Here is a 20600-nt window from a genome sequence, read left to right as displayed (position 1 = left end):
TGTCTTCCCAATGACAATGTCAGTTCTTTGGGAGTAGGGATTGTTTCATTTATTATATGTGTTTCCCCAGCATTTGTGATGGAACCTCGAACACAATAAATAATAAATAATAAATGTTGGATCCTTCCTTCCCATTATGAACTTATGAAAATCACTTAATGTATAGGTCTTAGTTTCCTCATCTGTAAAATGAAAGTCTTGAACTAAGATAACCTCTGAGGTCCTTCCAGCTCTTTATCTTAAAAACTGTTATGTTCATGGCACTGTTCATTATACTAATAGTTTGAAAAGAAATGAACAAGACCTTCCTTCAGTGATCTTACTGTCTAGCAGGAAAGATCAGATTACACAAACAAATGTAAAAGTTGGGGTTTTTTTTGGTATGGACCTAGAGTTTTATCAGCATGGAGAGCTTTGGATATGGAACTGTCTACTAATGCAGATTGACAGCTAATCTATAATTTACCATTTTAGAGAATTTCCTGGGGTACTAAAAGGTTATGTGATTTGGCCAGAAGTAGAATTTGAACTCATTTCTTTTGGGCTCCAAGATCATTCCTCTACATGCTAGTGCCTCATCCACAATGATAGGTGATATGTCTCAAGATGTGATATATCTCAAGAAAAGATATGCCTTCTGACTCTGCTCTTGTAATCCCTTCCTCTCATTGGTGAATGTTTCCCAGGACCACATTTTGAGGAAGGGTCCTCCCAGCCCCGATTTTTTGGACCTTACCATCATGCCACCTAGCATCTCTACTTTTCTCCCCATCTCTACTTTTCAACTCTCTTTTCTTGTATTGTCCTCCCCATTAGAATGCACACTATTTGAGAGAACTTGTTTTTATTTTTGCTTGTATTTCTATCTCAGTGCTTAATGTGTTTTGAGTACTTAAATATTTGCTGATTGATTGATCGTCCTTATGAAACAATCTCATTGTGAAAATATTTATAAACAGTACTTTCTATTTTTGACTTTAGTTCTTCATTGGAAGAAAAATAGGGAAAAAAAATAAACATTTACAGTGATTCCTTTCAGGTTTATAGAGTTCATCTTCTACCACTAGTTTTATTTGTAGGATAGTATAGGGAGCATAATTTTGAGTATGTTTTGATAAGACTTAAGGCAACAAAAAGGTATCAAAATGACATCAGGGAGAGAGAGTAAACAATCTCAAATACAATATACATTAAACTTGTCTTTAAAAAACACCTAAAATGAGGCAATTAGGTGGTAAAGTGGATAGAGCACCGGCCCTGGAGTCAGGAGGACCTGAGTTCAAATATGACCTTAGCTGTGTGACCCAATTGCCTGGAAAAAAAAATAAAATGAGTTAAGGTGATTTTAGGTCTCAAATGATCTTTAACATAGTTAATATTTCTCAAGGTTACCCCTAAGAATTGCTCTTTAAAGAAATCAAACAATATTTACAAACTATTAGACAAAGTTTTCTTACAGGGGATGATATCCTTGCAATTCATTATTCCTTCCCTCTAATCTTGTTCACAACCTTGGAATAAGAAGAATTTACAAACTCACTTAAAAAAATCAAGATATATCTGCATAAAGCTTGATACAACTGAATATCTATAAACATTCTCAAGTATCAAATCGAATGGTCTTCCAAGACAATCACATGTGCCATAATAAGGGCTTAACCCATTTTAAAAAAATGTACTTTGTCCTGGAGACCAGGGATTAGATGATGGAATTTAGAGAGGGAAAGGAAAATATTTACTTCTTCCTCCTTCCTTTGGTTATATGTTTCCTAACCCATATTCCCATGCCAACCAAAACAGTTAACTGTTTTGATTGATCATAAACCAATAAAATGAGGCATCTTAGTGACTCAGTGGATAGAGCCAACCTGAGTTCAAAACTGACCTCAAAACTTACTAACTATATGATCCTGATCAAAATCACCTAAGCCTTGTTTCCAATGGAAAAGGAAATGGAAAAGCACTCCGTATCTTTGCTAAGAAAACCCCATAGTCAGTGTTGAAATGTTGTGATCTGCAGGGTCACAAAGAGCTGGATATGACTGAATGACTACTGAACAACAACAAAGAGCAAACAACTTTCTGGTACTATGGCTTTCACTATTTTTTGCTGCTGCCACTTTGCTTGGGTTATTCCTCTTTATTTTATATCCCTTGAAGTTATTGGTGGGGTGTTGGTTTGCTTTAATTAATCTTTGAAATAGTACTCACTCAACCTGATCTCCTAGATAGTTAATTGCTTGTTTTCTTTCAACTAGATTGCTCTTTGGTTTTTACCATTTTGGTGAATTGGATAGTTGGTCCAAAATTCATCTTGCATGATCTCAGCAAGTTGAGCAGACTAAAAATAAAGTCTAAAACTCAAGATGAGTAATAGACTCGCTGCAGCATAATTACCAAAATAATCATTTAAGCAAAGAAAAAAAATAGATTATGTACAATGCCATGTCAGGACCAAGCATGTATAAATCTTAATAACATCTATATAGGATTGTCACTAGGTTACAAAATGATACTGTGAAAAATCTGAGAAATTTTCATTGAAATGGTTTTTTATAATATATTGGAATAAGAAGAATTTACAAACTCACTTAAATATAATTCCAATATAAATATCATAGGAACAGTACAGCAGAAGAGTTATGTTGGCTTAATTTATCTTGTTTTTAAAATCTTAGTGTTTGGAATGCACAGCATTTCCCATCAGTGACCCTGAAAAAAAAATGTGTTCTGCTTTTTTTTTTTTTCTTCCAGATGTCTTATATAAATAGACTAATTTTCTGGTCAGGGATAGAGGTGAGCTGAGAGACACTCGGGAACCAGAGAAGTTACCTTTAACCAGATTGTGGTTTATTAGGATAATTGGATCTGGATTTGTTATTTTTAAAACTTCTTTAGTTTTAGGAATGAGAAAACAAGATGTCACTATATATGTCAGCTATGACCAAAGGGTTTCTAGGTTTGGTCTAGATTCAAAGAAATGGGAAGTGAAGCTTATCTTTACTTATGTGTCATGTTGAAAGGGATAAAAATATAATCTGACTTTCCTTAGAACAATGAGCCTCTTAAGTACTTAGCAGTGCCTATCTCTGACCAGAACACCAAGCTAATGTAGGTGCTTTGCAGGGATTTAAATGGCATTATTAATCTTATTTCTAAGTTCTTAGTTTCTGACAAGCCAGAGAGTTGACAAGAGGTAGAAAGGAGGGCAGTATTCTGTTCTGGTATCTGGAGGATCATTTCAATCTCCCATCAAGCTTTGTTTGAAACTTTTTTGAGAATTCTCCTTGAATTTTCTTTTTCCTGCTTCAGGAATCTCCTCTTTAAAACCAATAAAGCTTTATGACTTTCAAGAACAATGGTGTTTTAATCATTTTTCTTAAAAAAGGCAAGGTGGGGGTAAGGGGGAGAAACAGGAACCTTACAATTTAGGCCATTATTCATAAAACTGAAGTAATTTGAAAAGGAACCTTATTATACAAAGGATATTTTAGGAAGTGTACCACACTGCTTCAACCTCTTAGTCTATTTCCCAAAACATAATCTTTTTTTTTTTAAGGCAGATAAATAAGTCATGAACAGATTCACTATCATCTTGGTGTCTTCGACATTTTAATGGATTCTGGCCTGTTGATTCCTGCCAGTTTTGGTTTAGAGGAAGAACTTCAGGGCGATGAGCATGAACTGTGCTTATTGACCTCTTATCCATCTTCTGCTTCATTGGCAGGGGTCAGTTATACAATTGCAGGAAGGTACAGTGAAAAGAGTTCTGGGTTTAGTAGCAGAATAGAATCACAAAATATCAAGGTTGGAAAGAACCTTAGAAACTATCTAATCCAATCAGTATTGAAACAAATGTTCTTTACTATACATCCAAGTGGTCACTCAACCTTTGCTTGAAGATCTCAGGTGAAAGGAAATCCAAATATTAGCTAATGCATTTCCGAATAGAGCTAATTTTTTTTTAAAGATTTTCCTTGGGGTGACTTGGTGGTGCAGTGGATAGAGCACCGGCCCTGGAGTCAGGAGTACCTGAGTTCAAATCCAGCCTCAGACATTTAATAATTATCTAGCTGTGTGGCCTTGCAAGTCACTTAACCCCATTGCCTTGCAAAAACTTAAAAAAAAAAAGATTTTCCTTATATCAAGCCTAAATTTGGATTTGAAACTTCAATCTATTGATCTTAATCCTACCCTTTGAAAACAAGCTAAAGGAATCCAATCCCTCTGCTGAGTGACAGATACCTGAAAGCAGCTTTCATATCTCACAAGTTTTCTTATCCAAGCTAAATATCTCCAGTTGCCTCAAGTGATCCTCACATGACATGAACTCAAGACCCTTCTAACAATGCCCCCAGCTGAACACCCTCCAGCTTGTCAATGTCCTTCTTGAAGTGTGATGATCAGAACTAAAAACAGAACTTTAGATGTAGCCTGAGCAGTGGGACTTAATTACTTCCCTGGCCTTTGTTAATGTAGCTCAACATTGCATTAGCTTCATTGGCTGCCATATTCTATTGTTTACTCATATTTGAATTTTTGGTCTACTAAAATTTTTTTTCAGAAAAATTGCCATCTACTATGCCTCCCTCATCTTAAATATGTGTGAAGTGGATTTTTTTAGCACAACTCTTTTTTTTGAGCACAACTGTAATACTTTGATTCAACTCTATTAAATTTCGTCATTTTCTATTTACAAGATCTTTTTGAATCCTGACACTAGAAGACAGTATCATCCTGCTGGCTTTGTTTTATTCTGCAGATTTGGTAAGCTTGTCATCTATGTATTGATGAATCCAAGACATTAATAAAAATGTTAACCATCAATAAGACAAACACAGATCCCTCAGGCTACCCTGTTGGAGCAATCCTTCCATTGACTACTCTTTAAACAATTCCAAATCCTGTTAAGTTCACTGTTGGTTAGTCCACATCTCTCCATGTTTTCCACAAACATAGCAGGAGAGAATTCAATTCAGCAAATGTTTTGCTAAAATACGGATCCTATCAATTAAGTGATTCTTTAAAAAAAAATAATTTGACATAACTTGATCTACACTGGCCTTTTGTAGTCATTGCTCCCTCTCTGAATATTTACCTCCTTTAATAATGTGTTTTAAATTTTGCCAAGAATCAAAAATCAGATGTATAAATGTATAATTTCCACACCACATTCTCTTCCTATTTTTTGAAAATTGGACAGCATTTTCCCTTTTCCAGTTCAATGGCAACTCCTCTGCTCTCTATAATCTGTCAAAGATCATTGACAAGGCCTCAGCAAATATATCAGTCATTTCTTTCAGTGTAATATGGAATATAGTTTATGTTTGTATATGTATATATATTATATATGTGTACACATATATAATATATATATATATATATATATATATATATATATATATATATATTATATCTTTTAACCCTTTGGGTTCTATCTTTTCCAAACCAGAACTCATTCTCCTTGACAGAGAAATGAAAATTAAATAGTTCTATCTTCTTTTTCAAAGTAGCCAGTTACCACAATCTTTTCTAGCCTAAACAGCAGCCCTACCCCCTTCTTTGATGACCATCTTTACGTAATATTACTTTTTAAAAGTTTGACTATAAGCAGCCTTGCACTCCTGTCTACCTTTTACTGAGATGTAATACTGATAGGACTGTGCCATATTTTGGCATTTGTCTTCTGTTACTTTGCCTTTCACTTTGTAAATGTCTTAAAAGATCTCAGATGGTTGGTGAATTCATATACTAGCTCTGCCCCCTTCTTGTCTATTTCTCCTCTTTGGACCCCAGTTTTCTCATCTTTAAAATGGAGTTCAACTGTGTAGCATGGAAGGTGGTCCCTTCTAGCTCTGAATCTGATCTTATGATTGAACTTTTGCCTCCACAGTATGCCTTGTATAAAACCTCAGTATGACCTATAATCAGTGTCCTTTACTCATATATTGTTTTCCTTTCAAAGAGGTCTCATTTTAAGGTTGGTATCTCTACTTGACTCAGTTTAATCACATACTATTACTTGTGCAGGGATAGACTAGATTAATTATATCAGGTTGCTGTTCATAGTCTCCACCAACAGAGTCCTTTGTTGGATATAGCACAAGCATGGCCAAACTTCCTCAAACCTCAGTTTCTTCCCTGAACTGAACTGAAGGGGACAAAACAGACACATCCAGTCTCAAACTAACCAGATGCACAAGCATATGCTCAAATCTCTGACTCCTTTCTCCCCAAAACTAAATTATCTGCTTTTGCCCCTATGTCCACAATTAAAGCTACCTTCTCTCCTGGCTTTTAGAGGAGACTTGTCCTATGTAAGCTAATGCTAATAGACTGAACATGTCCCAGTCCTACTTCTCTTAAGAGATATAAATCTGATCCCAAGTCCATAGCTTTCTGCCCTTCTCTTAGACAAGAATGGATTGGTCCCACTCTTTAATAAATATGGAGTAGGATGAAATCTAAACTATTCTTGTATTCCTTTTATCAAAACCTTGATAGATTTCTTAAATGAGTACCCTTCTTCAATGGAGAAGATAGAGAATGAGTTTTAGAAAAAGAAGGGAAGAAGTTGTAAGCAAAACTGGAAAAATTTATTAGGTGACCTTTGGGAAGAACTCATCTTAAAGTAACCCAGCTGCTGGTCTTCTGAGAATTGAGAGAGAAATTGATTTTTGGGAAACTGTCTTCAGGAATATTAATTCTGCTTTTATTTTTATGGATACAGTATTTAAAAATAAGGAGATTCCCCCCCCCCCATAAGACTCCCTTGAAATTGATGACAGCAGGGTTGTGTGTGGGGGGGGATTGTAGTTAATAGTCTGAGGGAGCAAAGGACAATTGATTTAAACCCTTCAGCCCATTCTCTTTATCTGGTCAAGAAATGATTGTTTTGTTTTGTTTTTTTTTTTGTACTGAAGTGGGAACAGAAATGGCCAAAGGGTACTCCATGGGTAGAAATATCTGATTTTATTTGAAAAATAAAGATATTAATGATCATAAGAATCCAGTAAGAAACCAAGAACTGAATGAAAAGAGCATAACTGAGAGAGAAAATGGACCAGGAAATGGGATTATTCATTTTAAGTCATCTCTCTAAGGATAAGCCCCTTATTCACTTCTCCTTTCTCACAACTCTTAGATACAAATGAAAGGCATGTTCCCTTCCAAAAAAAGATTTGGGGGAAGAGTAGTCAAATTCAGCAGATCTGTAGGTGTGGGTTACAGTCTGAGAGCACTTACATCCCTGAAGGCAATACTGTCCTCCAAATTCTAAGAATGTCATTGTTCTGGAGGAACAAAGCAAAATGGAAACTCTTAAGTTTAAATATTTTCTTCTATTCAGTGCCATCTCATCTGATTTGCCAATAATTATACTTTTGTCCTGGCATTTTTTTTTGTTTCTACAGCTATTTCCTAACTTAATTATTCAGTCTTATAGCAATTCCCCTATAGCTAGCAGACATGACTTAATAGTGACTCATATATTTTTACTCTGGGAATGACAAAAGACTTCCAAGGCTCCCACCCACCTGAATGAATCCATGTTATTTTCACCATCTTAATTTTCTAGATCTTCAACTTTATAAGGAAGTATGTTTATCTTCTATTTTCCTCTCTTATAAAAACTTTATGACTTTCATATATATACATATATATGTATATGCTTAAGTATGTATGAATATGCCTAAATACATTTATTCATTCAATAAACATATACTATTAACATACATACATATAAGATCACAGATCATAAGAGCTGAAAGAGACTTACAAATACCATTTAGCCTAATTCATTTTACAAATGGAGAAACTGAGTACCAGACAGGCTATGGACTTTCTCAGGACCATAAAGCTAGCGATTGGCAATGTTGGGATTCAAACCATGTCTTCTAAGTCCACATTCATCATTTGTCCCATTGTCATATATTGCTTCCCATCACCAACACTATAGCCCTGGACTATGAAACTATATTTCCATGTACATCAGAATTCACATTCATATAACACTTCTAGATTCACAGACTCCCCTCACAACCATCCTATGAGGTATGTAAGTATTTGTTGTTTAGCTAGTACTGTCTATGGGGTTTCTTGGCAAAGATTCTGGAGTGATTTTGCCGTTTCCTTCTCCAGTGGATTAAGGCAAATAGAAGCTAAGTGACTTTCCCAAGATCACACAACTAATATGTTTCTGAGGTCAGATTTGAGCTCAGGTCTTCTTGACTCCAGGCCCAAAATGTTGTCCACTGAGCTACCTGGTTACCCTGGTATGGGTAGTACAAGTGTTATTATCCAGATGAGGAAATTGAAACTCAAAGAATCTGACTGATCAAAACTAATAAGTGTAAGAACCTTTTCTTTTTTTATCATGCCACTTCTTTATCCATAGAATGTAATGTTTATTCTTATTTCTCTATCCTGAATGATGAACTTCTCAGTCCTGTTGGCTCCCTTTGGGAAAACTCTTCTAAAATAAAATAGATCACAAGCAAATTTTGCCTGGAGGGGCTTTTTTTTAATGTCCCAACAGCTGAGACATTAACTATGAATCATTCATCTTTCTGTTCTGAGCATTATTGGCCCTCAAGTGTTGAGTGGCAATAATCAACTCTTTGTGCAAGACTATAATCAGTAGCCTAGATTTCATTTCTATTACAGTAGCGTTAGATCTGAGCAATGCCACCAATGCTAGTCCCATAAGGATTAAATGTGTAGAATCTCATTAAGAGTTTCTCTCATGCTAGAAAGTAGATTAGCATCTCTTTGACATTTGTATTACTTGCAGTGAAATAATCCAAGAAAGTAGGTCCCGCTTGTTTGAGCTATGAGCTCCTCCAAGTCATTACAACCTGTAGCATCCCATTAACTTACAACTGTTTGTAATCTCAGAAGAAATGTCTACCCACTTGAGAAGGATATTCAGTGTTGGAATTGTGAGAAGTTCATTATATGACTGTTCTGCCAGGACCTAGGAGACATCCAAGTTTTGAAAAGCAGCTATGACAGGATGCCAGGAGACAGACTTAAAAGTGGTCCATTTCTCAGATCAGATGTGTTTGGATTTAATTCATTTGTCAGTCCCAAAGTACTATATAATTAGCTTTAATATAACTGTTCCTTGGTACCATAGCAAATCAATTTTGTAACAACCCTAGTGACCTCTCCATATTTGTCTTAGATCATAATTAATTAGCCTCTAACTTTAATGATATTAGGACCTAATATCTAAAAATGGAAGGGATTTAAGGGACCATCTAGTCCAACCCCTCACTTTACAGATGAGGAAACTGAAACCTACACAGTATCACTCATATCTCTGAATTTCACTTTGGTTTGGGGTTTGTTTGTTTGTTTTAATCTAGCTCTTATGATTAGTTGCTATGGGCAACTGTCATGTGTAAATTTCCTTCTTGGGTGTAGATCTACATCTTGTATGTAACTGAAAAGTCAGAGTTGCCTGGATTACTGAGTACTTTGCCTAAGGTCACATAGTTATTTTGAGTTTAACATAGGACCTGAACTCCCTGGATAGGTCTTCCTGAACCTTTAATCAATGGGATTCTTTCTAGAGCACTCTACTCCATAGTAGAAACCTCAAGATTAGTAGAAGTTAGCCAAATAGATAATGATTTTTTGGATTTTGATGGAATAAAAGAAGAAAACATGTGATAAAAGAAATGGGTGCAATCAGAAAATTGTATTCCCTGGTATAGACAGTTCTGTTGTGAACTAATAACTCCCCTGCAAAGAGATTGGTTTGGGGGGGGGTATTATTACAAAGCAACTTACTTAAAACCTTAGGAAGATGCTTCAGCCATTCTAGAAGAAAGCAAGGCAGCATGAGTGACAATGTGTTTTAGAGGAAAGAGTATTGGTTTTATATGGTGTACAGTAATAGCAAAATTGTATGATGATCAACTATGATAGGCTTAGTTCCTCTCAACAATAGAGTTATCAAAGGCAATTCTAAAAGACCTGCAATAGAAAATGCCATTAACATCCAGAGGAAGAACTATGGAGTCTGAATACAGATGAAAGCATATTAATTTGTTTTTATTTTTCTTTCTCATGAGTTTTGTTGTGATTATTTGTTCACAGTGTGACTAATGTAGAAATACGTCTAACATGATTGTACATAACCTATTTCAGACCACTTACTATCCTAGGGAGGATAAGGTGGTTGTAGAAAAATTTGGAACTCAAAATTTTACAAAAATGAATGTTGAAAACTGTCTTTCCATGAAATTGAAAAAAATTACAATTAAGTGGGAGGGGGAAATAAACTTTTTTGGCTCCTATATATTTAAGTATGGATGCACATGCCTAAAATACATTTATTCATTCTATATGCATGAATTAACATACTTGCACATGCATGCACACACAGATATATATATACATGTATATATGTGTGTGTGTATGTATATATATGATCATAAATCATAAAAGAGAGACAGAAGGCCTGATTTAAAATTCTGGCCTTGCTATTATGTGATCTTGAAAAATCACTTAATTTTCTTAGCCAGAGTTTCCTCAGTTTATTACATTCCTTATTTAAAATGAAGTATGAATTGGATGATCAATAAAGGTCTTCCAAATCTAAATCCTAAAAGCTGTGGCTTTTAGGGACAGGGAAGGCAGAGGACAGGGCAAAGCTGTGAAAAGAGAATTCCAGGTACTGCCCAAAAGTCAACCTCACTAACTTTCGAGGAGACTCATCATCAAAAAGTTAGCCACTAAGTATTTCATTTTTTTCAACTTTAGCAATTCACAAAATTCAGTTTCTGTGGCACCACAGAAGTTTTGGTCTGTCTCAGTGGAAAGAGTGAAATCAAATAATTTTACCATTGTTTTGAGGGCTCATCAGGAGGATACCTCCTCAAAAGAGAGCTGCAGGTTAGAGATGATAGCTTTATGCTATCCTGATGATCCTTGGTAGGGAAAAAAATTTGCATTAGCATTCAGGAATGAATGTGCACCAAGATGTGGTGCAGTCTAGAGATTGGCTCCTTAAGTATCCTGTTCTAGTGCTGATAGAACCAGTTGCCCAGATAAGAAAAAGTAGCATAGGTTTCAAATTCAGCAAAGCAGACAAATCAGTTACTTAAGGCTTGAGCCAGTAGGCTCAGCATGCTTCCTGTAGTCAGATGCTGAGTGCTTGTGGCAGGAAGGAGTATATATGTAAGAATAAAAAAAGGGTGGTCTTACCTCTTCAGTCTTCTTTTGTATGGAATGAGCTGTTCTGGGAACAGAAGTGGGGGGGGGGGGAAGCACAGAAACACAGTGGGAGTAGGAGATGAGCAAAAAGTAGAGTATCATAATAAAACTACTGATTTATGGTGGAGGTCCAGACTTGCTAGTTGGCAAAACTCAGGAATTCTAACCTAAGTGAGCAACAATAGATTTTGCACTCAACTTTTGATGTGTTTATATGTATGATCTGAATATTCTTTTCTGGTGATTGAAAATGGAGCAGATCTCCCTTAATTTACACATAAAAGCAATGTTAGATCAGTGTTTGATCCAAAGCATAAATGAGCTTAGAGACATTAGTACCTAAGTAGTTCCTTTAATAATAGTGAATTTCATTCAAAAAAATTTTTTTTCAATATATTATCTCCTCTTTAGTCACTCTCAAAGCTATAATAGAAAATAACAAAATGGTTTCTAACAGAGTTATCCATAAAGTCTTAAAATTGGTTCCAAAAATCAAGCTCACAAGTACTAGACAAGGAAGCACGTCTTAAGAGCAATTTGCCCAAAAAAAAAAGATCGGGGGGGGGGGGGGGGATTGAGTGGACTGCAAGCTCAATATGAGTCAGTAGTGTGACATGGCAGTCATGAATACTTCTGCAGTCCAAATTAAGAAGATCAGATGGTTCAAGACTAGAGAGATGATGTTCTCTCTGTACTCTGCCCTGACCAGCCTACATCTGTAGTATTGTGTTTAGTGTTAGCTGCCACATTTTAGGAAGAATATTGATAAGTTGGAGTATATCCAGAAAGAGTAACCGGGATGGAAGATGGATTAGATCTGTTCTGTTTGTTCTACCCAGATGGCAGAACTGGCAGCCATGGATAGATGTTCTAAAAAAAGACACGTAAAGGCTTAATATAAGAAAAATGTTCTAATAATTAGAACTATCCAGAGGTAATGGATTCCCCCTCACTGGATGATTTCTTTCAAAAGTGTATTTTTGCATAGCATTTTATCGTAACTGATTTGTGGACTGATTTCTATTTTTAGGCTGTACCTGGGAATTTGGAGCCATGGTGAGCTATATCAAGAAGACCTATCCCCAGACCCAACTAGTTGTAGTGGGTTTTAGTCTAGGAGGAAACATCGTATGTAAATACCTGGGTGAAACCCAGGCAAATCAAGACAGAGTCCTTTGCTGTGTCAGTGTATGTCAAGGATACAGTGCATTAAGGTATGTATACTCTTCTATTTTTCTTTCATCATTTCTTCCAGGGAAAATCAATCCCAAGATTAGGCAGGAAATCGTATATCTTTGATAAAACATCTTTAGCTACTTCATTAGATTCTTTAGCATATGTCCTTGCCTTCCTGCTGTTAGAACCCATAAATCAGTGCTATTCATAATTCTGTATCTTTAGACCTGAATTTATGAAGGATAAAACAGCTAGAAGACTCCCTGTGATTTTAGAGAATCAAATATCATCCAATTGAAATTTAGAGAATCATGGGTTGTTTGTGAAAGAACCACATATGGCTCAAGAGCTAAGATAAAAGTATCAGTGTCTTAAATTATCTTGTCCTTTTCACTCTAGAACTAAGGAAGAGAAAAGATTAACAGAAAAGCATACAGTCACTTGCCATTCCAAATATATCACAACAGCCAAGTTTAGATCATGGTTGACCTAGCCAAAGTAATCCTTTACAACAAAGTCTTTAAAAGGTCTTATTCTCCTTTATTTCAACCTTAAAGATTAAGAATTTTTCTGCTTCCCTTCATTGACTTTTATGGTTCCAGCTTTTATAACCCTTGAATCCCTTTCCATGTTCACTTTAATCTATTTGTATATTTCTACCTATACTGCCTTTGGATTTAATGAGTTCGTTAACTCATTACAGTTGGGTCCTTTTTTAAAAGTCCCTCTGATAAAGGATTACCAAAAAATTTCCTTTAGTAATGTTTCAGGTTTAAATGGTTGAAATCTATGATAACTTGAAGCACCAAGAAAATTTTGCAGTCATTTGGTGGGCCTGGTCCTTCTAATATTAACAACACTTAAGATTAGTGAATCTTTTGTTGCTTTACCTAAAACCTTAGGCTTCAATTTAAGCCTTATTTTATTATCTATCCTCAGTGGAGATAGATATTTTTAAAAAATAACAACAGCAGCAACAAGAATTCCTGATGTGGTGCTTATTGTTTTCCAGTTCTGATAATCATCATAGTCAGTGAGCACATTGAAATATTAATAGTCCAAAGTGTAATATCTTACTTTATAACCTAAACCTAGTCTTGGAGACTTCTCTAGTAGTGAGAGAAAAATATAGATTTTCATGTGTGATTCAACAACTATCTGAGTAGGATTGACAAGGCAACTCTAAACTCCAAGGCCAGACCGTATGCAGGGCTATCAGCATATCATGATAGCTTCATATTAATTCCTGAATACCCTTAAAAGGTCTATGAATGCATGGCCTTCCCCAAGAATTTCTGAGCTCCAGTCTTGCAGCTTGAAAAAATGAACATAAATCAAAAAAATTGGTCTGAAACTCTTTGATACTTCATAAAATCAGAATTTTAGAGTTGGAAGGGATCTTAGAGACCATCTACTCTCAGTCTCATTTTTATAGAAAATTAGTCACAAAAATGTTACCTGATTTGCTTATGCTCATACATCTGGGTAGTGATTAAGAGCCAATAATTAGACCAAGGCCTCCTGTCTCCTAATCCATCTCTCTTATCCTTTTGTTGGAATTTCCACCCCTTCTCTCTCCCATTCTTCCCTATATATCACAAAAAAATAAAAATACAACCTAACAAAACTATGAAATCAACTGGAGAGAAATAATATTTTTTTCTCTTGGTTTTGCTAGAGATATTCCTAATGAGGTTTATTTTCAACTCACTACCAATCATGTGGAAACAAAAGAATATTCTTTATATTTACAAAGTGTTTTATATGCTGGAAAGGCTATACAAAAATATTAGCTATTACTACCTAGATATTGATTTCTCCTAGACTTTATTTTTTTCACATGTTATATTTTTCTACAATAATCATCCTATCAAATAAAAGGAAATTTTAGCATTTTCTAAAAATTCTTTTAAGTGTATAATAGCATTTTGCCAAGATTTTTATCACAAAGAGTATAGCTACTTAATACATTTTTCAGTGAATAAGAAGATTTGGGGGAAAAAAGAGTAAGTCATAGAACATCCTTTTTCTGAATGATGCTAAGTAAATGAGGTATTTAATCTATTTCAGAGATCATCCCAATATAGGTTCTACCATTCTGAATTTCGGGTTTTCCTTGACTTTCTGAAGCCTAATATTATGTTGCACGATTATGACTTTGGTTCAGTGAGGTAAGAAGTGATAGGTTAGAAACCAACCAGCTTTGAAGTTAGTAAAGCCCAAGGAGTCTTAAGTTTTATTTCTAATTGACTTTACTATCTGTACCCAGAATGACCTGGTCTCTATTATGTATGTATAAACATATCTAAACTGAGTAGATATAAACATCAACTTGACTTTCAAAGCACCAACAAAATAGTCTTTCAAAGGATACAGAAATGTTTGTTGTTATTTTCAAGAAAATGAATCAGGAACTTCTGCAAGGATTTCACCTTCTGAATGGGAGGCTCCTTTCATTCTGCTACACTAGCTCCCTCTACTGGGGGTAAGAGTATATCATGAGTCCATTTATGACATTTTTATGTTAGGTGGGGAAACAAAAGAATAAAGTTTGTAATATGATGAAAAGCTATAAATTTTGCAGCTACATTTATTTAGCCCCTTCTCCAGAGACACAAAGTGCTTCATGTATTTTACTTATTTCATTCATTCCCATATCAATTTCACAAGATAGTAGTTTCAACCTCTGAGGAACAAGGATGTTAAGTGCCTACAATCACCTCATTTGACTTTTCTCCTAATTTTTAGGTCAGGGCTTTTTTCTATTTAATTTCCCTGCTGGCCCTTTAATCTCTTTTCTACCCTGACCATATCCCCATCCAATATTGTGAATTATCATTTTTAAGAAGATTAAAAAAGAAACCATCCTAATCATTATGACTTTCTTTGAAAACTTTCCTTCTAGGGGGTGGCTAGGTGGTGCAGTGGATAGAGCACTAGAGTCAGGAGTACCTGAGTTCAAATCTGGCCTCAGACACTTAATAATTACCTAACTGTGTGGCCTTGGGCAAGCCACTTAACCCCATTGCCTAGCAAAAACCTAAAAAAAAAAACAAAAAAAAAAACAACTTTCCTTCTAACAGCTCTGCTTAGTAGACAATGCCACTAATGATTATCCCATTTTACAGATGAAGGAGCTAAAGATCAGAGATTAAACGATTCCTTCCAAGATCAGACAACTAGTAAAAAGTTAGACCCTTTACAGATGAAGAAGCTAAAGCTCAGAGATTAAACGATTCCTTCCAAGATCAGACAACTAGTAAAAAGTTAGACCCTTGTGTTTGAGGCCTTTTCACTTCCGATCAATATTCTTACCACTCCACTCATACTACCTTTCATTTGGGGAGTCTTGTAAATACATTTTTATTTGTACCTCTCAACAGCCCTTTTACCTTGTAATTTGTAGTTCCTCATTTACAAATGAGGAAACTGGGTATTGGATCATTAAGTCTACACTTGCTCTAGTCTTTTGTCAGATATCCTGTCCCTCAGCATAACATATCTGAGGCAGGATTTAGTCTTAGGTCTTCCTGTCCACTCTGTCATGGCATCTAACAGCCTCAAATTAACCTTTTTTGCTAGGACTTGAAAGTGGTCATCATTACTGTGACCTTTCATCCCTCTTCCCATCCTTTTTGCTAAAGTTGAGTGGGGAGGTCTCACATGCTTCTGAAACCAATATCTTTGGGTTTCTTATAATGATTTAACTCATAGTTGAATCTAGAGAACTATTTGGGTAGTGACTTTCTTCATTTGTCATTTAAGTCCATTAGTATACCCTTCTGGCAAAAGGAATTAGGAGGAGCAGATAGAAACCAACTGCCTGCTTCTTTAGTCAGCACAAGTCCAGTGCCTTTTGAATGACTTCATTGTTTTATTATGGGTTAAACCAATGAAGAGACAGTACAAATTATTGAAAACCACGTGATATTTCTTGTGCTCTTCATGATAATTTCTTGGCATAAGTAGCTGCTGTCTAAGCCAAGGGAATTTGTGTGGTCAAGCTAATCCTTGATTTAATTAGTTGTTTGAGCTTGTGTGTCTAAAGACATCTGAGTCTTAAGTTTCATCCCTATAACAACTGGCAGGTCCCAAAGGTAAGTTAGGGAACTGGTCATGCAAATGCAATATGCTCCATCTCAAGCTAGTTTTTTACTTCTAAGAATTTGACCTACAAACTGGAAGGTGGGGAAGTCCCATGATTTCTTAGCAAGCAAAACAAGCTTACAGAATATTTCAACCATTTGCCATCTTTTCAAAGAAGACCCCAAATAGTCTTGTGACATCATACAGTAACTGCAAAACCACTCTCATTATAAAATGACCTTTTCATTGAGCACCCTTTATGTACAGACTATACTGATTTTCTATGATTTGGACTACCAATGTGTGCTGAGAAGATAAAGAGTACAGGAATGATCAGCCAGGTTGCAATTAATTAGGAAAGGATTCCAAGAGGAAATGAGACAGAGAAAAAAGAGACACAGGTTAGTATGGAGAAGCATTAATGATTTGGCAAAGAGCCTGGCTATGCATTGCATTATGGGAACCAAAGACCCTTTTAAAGAACCATACGTGAATTATCAAATGCACATTAAAAAATCCCCTTCTAAGTGCGGTTATATTGCCTGCTAAATGGGTTTAATAACACATCTGAGCTTTTGAATGGAAATTAAATGAGTGCCATTTCTGTGCGGTGGAAAAAACAGACTTGAAAGAGTCAAAAGTCCCAGCTTTAAGGCCTGGGGAAAAGACTGTTTGAGTCTGCTTTTTTTAAATGCAAAGAGTAATTCATATTAGGGTAATGGAGCTTTAGAGGATCAACTTTAACATAAATAAGACTTGAGAATATTTGAAAAGTTTGTTCTCAGACATCTTAATCATTCCTTCTGTAAACTGTTAATACTGCTAATTTGTGGTCTGCATTGTTTGTCAGTAGAGATGAACTTCCACCTAGTCTTAAGACAAATCTAGAATTAGTGATTTATGAATTAATCAGATTTTTATTAAGTACAAAACCTATACTAAATGTTACAAAGATAGGAAACCAGATGTCTGCCTTAGGTTACAGTATATAGAATAACCTTTCCCTTAGGTAACTCCAAGTACTTAATAAAGAATTGTATATTCTCGGGATGGCTAGGTGGCACAGTGGATAGAGCACCGGCCCTGGAGTCAGGAGTACCTGAGTTCAAATCCAGCCTTGGACACTAAATAATTACAAAAAAAACTAAAAAAAATTGTATATTCTCTCTCAACACTCAGAGAGGACAGGAGAAATTGAAAATAGACATAGTCCTATGTATTTTATAGATGTGAAAAATTAGGACCCAAAGGCAGGAAAATCACTTATCTTCAGTCATAGACAGAAACAACATTCTTGCTATTTGTGATAAGAAAAGCATCAAATTCTGCGTACCTCAGTTTTTCATCTGTAAGAAATTATTATTCTTCCTAGTTCACAGAATTGAAGTGAAAATACTGAATATAATGAAGCTTTGAAAAAATCAGTTATTCAAATGTAAGATGTCATTAGTAATATAATACTTTTACTGCATTTCCCACAAAGAAAATCCTCTTAGAAGTACATTGGGGGGCTAGGTGGCACAGTGGATAGAGCACCGACCTTGGAGTCAGGAGGACCTGAATTCAAATAGTTGTGTGACAAGTCACTTAACCCTATTGCCTAGCAAAATTTTAAAAAAAGAGAGAGAGAAGTACATTGGAACTTTGTATATCTATCCAGATATCTCAGGACCGGAAATAATATGGATATGGAAACATCCAGATAATCCAGAGCTCCCTTGACTGTATTCAACACCCCCACCAAGACCACAGTACTGCAGTTTTAATTTCATTCTCCCATTGTCCTCTCCCTATTTCTAGTTTTATTAAATAGACAAAATGAAAATCTGAACATATAGAAGCAAGATAAGCATTTCTAGTAATACAGTACAGATGACTGATTTAACATCACTGAAAATGGTAGTTAGGATTTAATTTATTGCATTTGAAAAACTGCTTTTATTGAGATACTTCTCCCTAGACTTCCTAAACTACTTCAACTTACATCCCAAGTAGAACCAACTCTTGACTTTGATAAAAGAATAGTTATATGAATAAAGTGATACATAATTCAAATATACTGACTTTAGATTACAAGGTTTGGTGAGTCTTGGGGGGTGTGTGTGTGTGTGTTGTGTGTGTGTGTAACAGGAGCAGCATTATCATGGTTATTTTTCTTTTGTTTTGATTAGACAAGTATTTATTACAGTCTTTTTGATTAGACAAGTCATTTATTGCTTAAGTATGTATTACCTAATGATGAGGGAAGATGACTCAGAAGTATGACAAATGATAAGAGAAACCTAGTTTGGGAAACCAATTTGTCATAGATAAGCCACATGAAAACCCTAAAATCATCATCTTATCCTAACACTTCATCAAATCTTAAAAACCTAAGAGGGAGGTGGCTAGGTGGGGCAATGGATAGAGCACTGGCCCTGGAGTCAGGAGTACCTGGGTTCAAATGTGGTCTCAGACACTTAATTACCTAGCTGTGTGGCCTGGGCAAGCCACTTAACCCTGTTTGCCTTGCGGGGAAAAAAAAAAACTAAAAAAGAACCTAACAGGGAAAAGCATTCTTAGAAGATTTATTTTGTTAATGTCATTTTAGGACACATATCTAATGTTGGTGCCAAACATTCCATCTTCACACATACCTTCCTACCTAAACCCCCACTCCCATCAAGGTATAGGCATAAAAGAAGGGAAGAAAAGTATCCTAGAGAGGCAGTCTAATGTCTGGACAGGTTGTCTAGGAGTCAAAGGGCGGGAGCTGGCAAAGGAAACAAGTTGCTGTTTATTACTTAGACATGTCAGGAGGCTACTCCTTGGGTCCAAAGGAGAGGGCCCTTGGGCCTGCCAGCATGTTCACTTCTTACAACTTTAGTGCTCACCATTAGTTCTTGTTAAGCTTTTCACTTCTACTGCTCCAGTTTGTACAAGAGCTTACAGCTCTTGGAACCTCTTGACCTTTGTGTCAGTAACATTCTTAACTGTTAACTTTAAGTAGTATCTTATAAGAATTTCACAGCTCATTAAATCTGAAATATATTTTCATTTCTCACTCTTATTTTAAATATCATTTCACAGGGAAAGTTTGCTACCTTCAAATGAAGTCAAGGAAGTTTAGAAGGAAATTATTTTTCAGGTGTCTGGGGTTTGAAAGACTCATATCACCCATGTTCTCACTATTTTTTGAAAGATGAAAATAAAGTTAAGGATTTTATTTAGAAATATGTGTTACCTAAATTAATAAAATGTACATTTTGAAATGGAACTTTTTGACATTCATAACATTGGAACTACAATGAAGGGATTTTATGAACTCAGACTCAGCCAGCAGTTGGTGCTGTGGCTTAGATCAGTGGGAAGGAGGCACTAAATAGTAATCAGTGAGGAATGACCCTGGTTAGTCTGTAGAGTCACTACTATTGGCTCCTCATGGTAGATATTAGTGTACAAATCTAGGAACTCAGTATTTATAAAAGGAAGACTGGCAGTTTTACACACACACACACATACATACATACATGCATACATGCACAGATACATAGACACATCCTTGCGCATATATATACACACACTCTTACACCACCAAAATCAACAATCAATAAGAGTTTATTCAGCATTGTGCTAGGCATGGGGAATACAAAGACAAAAGTAAACCATCCCCTTGCTCTTGAGAACTCAGGTTCAAACAAAAGCAGACAGTACATGCACATACAGGCATATACAAAACATGCACAAATCAGGCACTAAATAATTTTGGGTGGGCTGGCACTAAAGTGACCTTATCTTTGAGAAGAGTCCCTGTTCAGCAATAATTCCCTGTTCATCATGTCTAGAAAGGATTTTCTCGTTTTAATTTCATTTCTATTTTCTCACCTTCTGTCCCAAAGATCTAAGACTAGTCATAAGAAGGATTACTGATTTGGAGACACACTAATTTTGTGAGTTACAAGAGTCCAGAAAAATGGAAATTCATTTGTTACTTTAAGAAATATTTATTTCTGCTCTTGCCGCGCGGCCCTGGGACCGGCCGGTCGTGCTTCTGAAAAAGACGCTGAAGCCCAGAGAGTTAAAGTGACGTGGCCAAACACAGCCATTAAGTAGTCCCCCATCCTACCTGCAGTCGA

General features: G+C 35.8%; 1 protein-coding gene across 3 annotated transcripts in view; it reads left to right on the top strand.

Annotated features, from left to right (window-relative positions):
- ABHD2 (abhydrolase domain containing 2, acylglycerol lipase) overlaps nucleotides 1-20600 on the top strand; it is a 116766-nt gene that overhangs the window by 82303 nt on the left and 13863 nt on the right. For all 3 annotated transcript variants that reach the window (XM_074234116.1, XM_074234114.1, XM_074234115.1), the window contains one exon: nucleotides 12254-12437. In XM_074234116.1, coding sequence (XP_074090217.1) covers nucleotides 12254-12437 — 184 coding nt within the window. The remainder of the gene's footprint in view (nucleotides 1-12253; nucleotides 12438-20600) is intronic.

Source organism: Macrotis lagotis, chromosome 4, assembly GCF_037893015.1.
Source record: "Macrotis lagotis isolate mMagLag1 chromosome 4, bilby.v1.9.chrom.fasta, whole genome shotgun sequence".
Classification (NCBI taxonomy): domain Eukaryota; kingdom Metazoa; phylum Chordata; class Mammalia; order Peramelemorphia; family Peramelidae; genus Macrotis; species Macrotis lagotis.
This window is presented reverse-complemented; position numbering and strand designations above follow the sequence as displayed.